Source organism: Drosophila virilis, unplaced genomic scaffold (assembly GCF_030788295.1).
Source record: "Drosophila virilis strain 15010-1051.87 unplaced genomic scaffold, Dvir_AGI_RSII-ME tig00001758, whole genome shotgun sequence".
In the NCBI taxonomy this organism is placed as follows: domain Eukaryota; kingdom Metazoa; phylum Arthropoda; class Insecta; order Diptera; family Drosophilidae; genus Drosophila; species Drosophila virilis.
The window spans coordinates 432,938-437,567 of NW_027212858.1; the positions used below are offsets into that span (position 1 = coordinate 432,938).

Sequence of the window (4,630 nt, forward strand, 5' to 3'; positions counted from 1 at the left end):
AGCATGCATTTCATGGATAAAGCACAAGCACTTTGAGTCGATCGTAAGTTCTAAACTTTTTCGCTCAACCGCTCTTCAAAACTGAAGCGACGCAAAGTACCATCAACCAGCTTCGCTGAAGGCAGGCTGTCGACTAACTTCGTTGCTCGAGTTGACATCAGGAAGGCGCGACTTCCGCATTCGAACAGCCAGCCGTCGTAATATATAAAACAAGTAAGAGGTTCTAGTCAGGAGTTCCCGACTAGTGGATACCCTGAACCCTTTCTATATGTCAAGTTTAGGGACTCTTATTATTTACCAAAAGTGCCCAAAAAACAGGATATCGATGTCTATTCTTATCGATTGCTTGGAAAACGGAGTAAGATCGATTATCGGAAACAAACTCGATCTGCGCAGTGACTAGGAGCACCTAAGGTTTCAAGTCTTTAACTCTAATAGGTTCTGAGATCCTTGCGTTCATACATACGGACAGACAGACAGACGGACATGGCTAGATCGACTCGGCTATTATTGCTAATCAAGAATATATATACTTTATGGGGTCGGGGATGCTTCCTTCTGCCTGTTACATACATTTGGATTTTGCACAAATACTATATACCATTATACCCATTTTTAATGGGTTCAGGGTATAAAAATTTATGTTATGTCTTGTTTTCTGACCAAACGTTATTATGGTACGCGTTAAAGGGATTGGCTCCTCAAGAGGGTAGATTCGGAGTCGGCTTTAAAACTGCGTGAGTTCTCGGACAAGGTCAATTCGCATATGCGTGCCTTACAGAATTTGGCCAGTTTGGAGCAAATTTCGGGATGCTTAATAGTCCACACGCTGCTTCAAAGAGTGGACACCCAGACTCAGACCAAACGGGAGGAGGCCGCAGGCATTGACAAAATCTCGACAGTCGATTAGTTCTTCACATTTCTGGAAAGGCGTAGTCAAAGGCTGGAGAGCGTGCAACATGCCATGTCGTCCCATATAACCAATTATCAGGTGGGCAAATCCAACCATAACACTAACCACAGCAAAAGAGTGCTTGTAGCTGAGACTAACCAAAATGGGTTCAGTTTTTGTGACAAGTCTGGTCACGGGATCTACACATGTAGAAAATTCTGAAATTTGTCTCCATCCCTTCGGCATAGGAAAGTCAAGAAGCTAGCCCTTTGTTATAACTGCCTAAGGAAGGGACACCAAACTCGGTCTTGCAGTAGTAGTCATTGTTGTACTTGTGAAGGAAAGCATCATAAACTGTTGCATTTTGCCACTTCAAGAGAAGCTTACGCGCCGACACCATTACATACATCGGCTGATTTGGGCGCAGCCACTTCGACGCACTCTCACTCCACTACCTCTCTTGCTGTCCAAGGTCTTCAGTCTGGTGTTGTGCTCCTGGCCACTGCAGTGGTACTGGTAAAGAATAGTTTTGGTTTCTTGTTTCCCTGTAGGGGCTCAGGCTCGCAGTTGCACATAGTCACATCCCGTTTCGCACAGACTTCAGTTAAGGAAAACCAGGTCGTCGGAAGTTGTCATGGGTCTCGGAGACACAAGCGTCTCTACTGAAGGATCAGCTGTTAGGATTAACATGAAGTCACAAGACTCAGATTATTCAGCCACCCTTGGTGCTCTTGTGACTCCAACAATTACCGATAGTCAGCCCAGCTTCGTCATCGGTACATCAGACTGGAAAATTTCCTCGAACATAAGGTTGGCTGATCCTGCGTTCAACAAACCACAGCGAGTGGATCTCTTAATTGGAGCGAGCCTTTTCTATAAACTTTTGTCTGTTGGGCAAATTGTGCTTTTGCCAGGACTACCTCTTCTGCAAAAAACTCGTCTTGGCTGGGTCGTGACCGGTGGATTTGAGAGACCGCGCAGTACCTCGTTGTTGGCTGCCGGCCGCACTCCTAATAGCGAAGCTAGTCAGTTGGACGTCCGTCTGGATGAGTTGTTTCGGCGGTTTTGGGAAATTGAAAGCTTGGAAAAGCCTAAAGTAAAGGCCACCAAAGAAGGGGCGAACTGCGAGCAGCATTTTGGTAATAACTTCTTCCGTTTACCATCCGGCGAGTATTCAGTGCGGTTGCCTCTGAAGCGGAGTGCAGAGCTTCTAGGAGAGTCTTATGGCCAGGGTCATCTTCGCTTTCTCAGTCTTGAGCAAAAATTGGGTCGGAATTCGCATCTGAAGGAGCAGTATTCGGCATTCAAAGAGTTTCTGGATCTAAATCACATGTCGCGAGTTAGTCCAGAGTTGAGTGGCTGTTGTATATACTTCCTCCCACATCATTGCGTAAGAAGACAGTTCCACAACCAAGTTGCGTGTTGTGTTTGATGGCTCAGCAACTACAGATTCTGGACATTCTCTTAATGATATACTGATGGGAGGACCAATCATTCAACCTAAGTTGTTTCACATTCTGATTCGCTTCCGCACATATCCTGTTGCTCTCACAGCTGATATTTGCAAAATGTATCGTTGTGTCCGAGTGACTTCGCCTGATAGTTACTTTCAGTGCATCCTGTGGAGGGACTTGCCTCAGAAGGATATCGAAATCTTTAAATTAGATACAGTAACATATGGGACCAAACCAGCATCATATCAGTCCGTGCGCGCAATGCACCAGTTGGCCTTTGATGAGCGTGATGTATTTCCAATTGGATCGGATGCCATCAAGCAGGAGTTTTACGTTGACGATTTGATATCCTGAGCCAACTCAGTTGCTGAAGCCAGAGAGAAAATTCGTCAGACGGCTGGGATATTGTCTCGTGTAAACTTCAAGCTTCGAAAGTGGTGTTCCAGTCACCAAGAAGTACTCAATGGAATAGCTTATGAAGATAGGGAACAGTACTTAAAGTTCGATGGTGGAAGCGATGTCACCAAGGCCCTTGGTCTTGTATGGGATCCAGCGATCGACCAAGTCCTATTTTCATTTTCTGCATGGACTTTTGGGACCAGTCATAAGGTAAAGATATTTCTTCAACAGCTTTGTAAGCACAAATTAACTTGGGATGACAGCTTGCCGATTGCACGTGATACGCCCTGGAGGGAGCTATGCAGCAGTTTTCGCAACATTCGCCATGTATCGTTTCCCAGAGTAGTACTCTTCGAAGGAGCTGATGTTTAAATACATGGATTCTGCGATGTCTGTGTGGAGGCCTATGGAGCCTTCATTTACGTAGTGGCCAGGAGTCCACTACCCACAAGTCGTATCCTTTGCTCCAAGTCTCGAGTTGCGCCATTGAAAACATTGACTGTCCCAAAACTGGAATTGTGTGGAGCAAAGCTGTTGGCTAGTCTGATGCATGAAGTCAAGCGCACAGGCATCTTTGGCAGTCAGTTTTACTGCTGGTGCGATTCGTCCGTTGTCCTATCCTGGATAAAAGATGAGCCCTTCAAATTTAACGTTTTCGTGGCAAATCGTGTGGCTGCCATACAAGAAGTCACTGCCAGTATGGAGTGGCGATATGTTTCGACAGACCGAAATCCAGCTGACATTCTTTCAAGAGGCACAGTTCCTGACGTCCTAGCCCAGTCGGAGCTCTGGTTTCATGGCCCATCGTATCTATTAAATGGTCGCCTAAATTAGCCGGCGACCTGTCAGCCTGAAGCTCCAAAAGAGTACTTATTCTTAAGTCTCCATATGCAGATTTAACTCTGGGATGCAAGCACGCCAACTTTTGGTTCCATGCAGTGCACATTCGGCTATGTGTACAAATTTATGAGGGCGTATAAGGCATCATGGACTCACCGTTACAGACATTCATGACGGCACTCGCATTCTTCTTCGGGTTGTACAGAGAGCTAACTTGTGGAATGACATCAAGAAGATTAATTCTCATGGAAATGTGAAAAAATCCAGCTCCGTTGCATCTCTTGCACCATTTCTGGATGAACGTGACCTCCTCCGCGTCGGTGGCCGGCTAAACAATTCGTCCCTGGACTATGATGCGCAACGCCCCATTATACTGCCTCGGCGTCATGCAATCACCTTAGCTGTCATTGTTCAGTTTCTTGAGAGGAATCTACACCCTGGTCCCCGTGCACTTCTAGCCAAAATTAGACTTAAATATTGGCCGATTGGTGGATTAAGAACAGTCTCTAAAGCAGTCAGTAGATGTGTGAGGTGCTTCAGAGCGAGGCCCATTTTTGTCGAGCCTATGATGGCAAGTCTTCCAAGGGAACGTCTGGAAGTCGTTCGAGCCTTCACCGTAACTGGAGTCGATTATTGCGGACCCTTCTTCTATAAGTCGGAAGTTCGTACGAGGCCATCCATCAAGTGCTATGTCAGCGTCTTCATTTGTTTAACCAGTAAGGCAATGCACATAGAGCTAGTCAAGGACTTATCGACTGCTACATTTTTGAGTGCCCTAAAGCGATTTATCGCCACTCGTGGCAAACCCAGTTAAATTTGGTCCGACAACGCAACAAACTTCGTCGGATCGAAGAATGAGCTGGTGGATTTGAAACGTCTCTTGCTTAGCGATCCCCACATGGAAGCAGTTTGGCAGCTCTGCCTCGCCGATGACATCGAGTGGAAATTCATCCCCCCCCCCCCCCCCTTCTCCGCACTTTTGTGGACTATGGGAGGCGGCAGTGAACGTGGCCAAGCACCACTTCTATCGCTCTGTCGGCCGCTC

General features: G+C 46.5%; 1 protein-coding gene across 1 annotated transcript; it reads left to right on the forward strand.

The window, feature by feature from the left end:
* The first annotated feature begins 1,526 nt into the window (after nucleotides 1-1,526).
* LOC138911637 (uncharacterized) lies at nucleotides 1,527-2,700 on the forward strand. Its single transcript, XM_070211018.1, has 2 exons — nucleotides 1,527-2,231; nucleotides 2,596-2,700. The coding sequence occupies exons 1-2, from the start codon at nucleotides 1,527-1,529 to the stop codon at nucleotides 2,698-2,700; spliced, it is 810 nt and encodes a 269-aa protein (XP_070067119.1).
* Nucleotides 2,701-4,630: the final 1,930 nt, after the last annotated feature.

What these genes read in the sequence shown, in the direction of transcription:
- LOC138911637 (XM_070211018.1), top strand. Translation starts at nt 1,527, where the DNA reads ATGGGTCTCGGAGACACAAGCGTCTCTACTGAAGGATCAGCTGTTAGG. An exon ending in ATCTAAATCACATGTCGCGA is followed by an intron (nt 2,232 to 2,595) that starts GTTAGTCCAGAG and finishes GCATCATATCAG; the next exon opens with TCCGTGCGCGCAATGCACCA.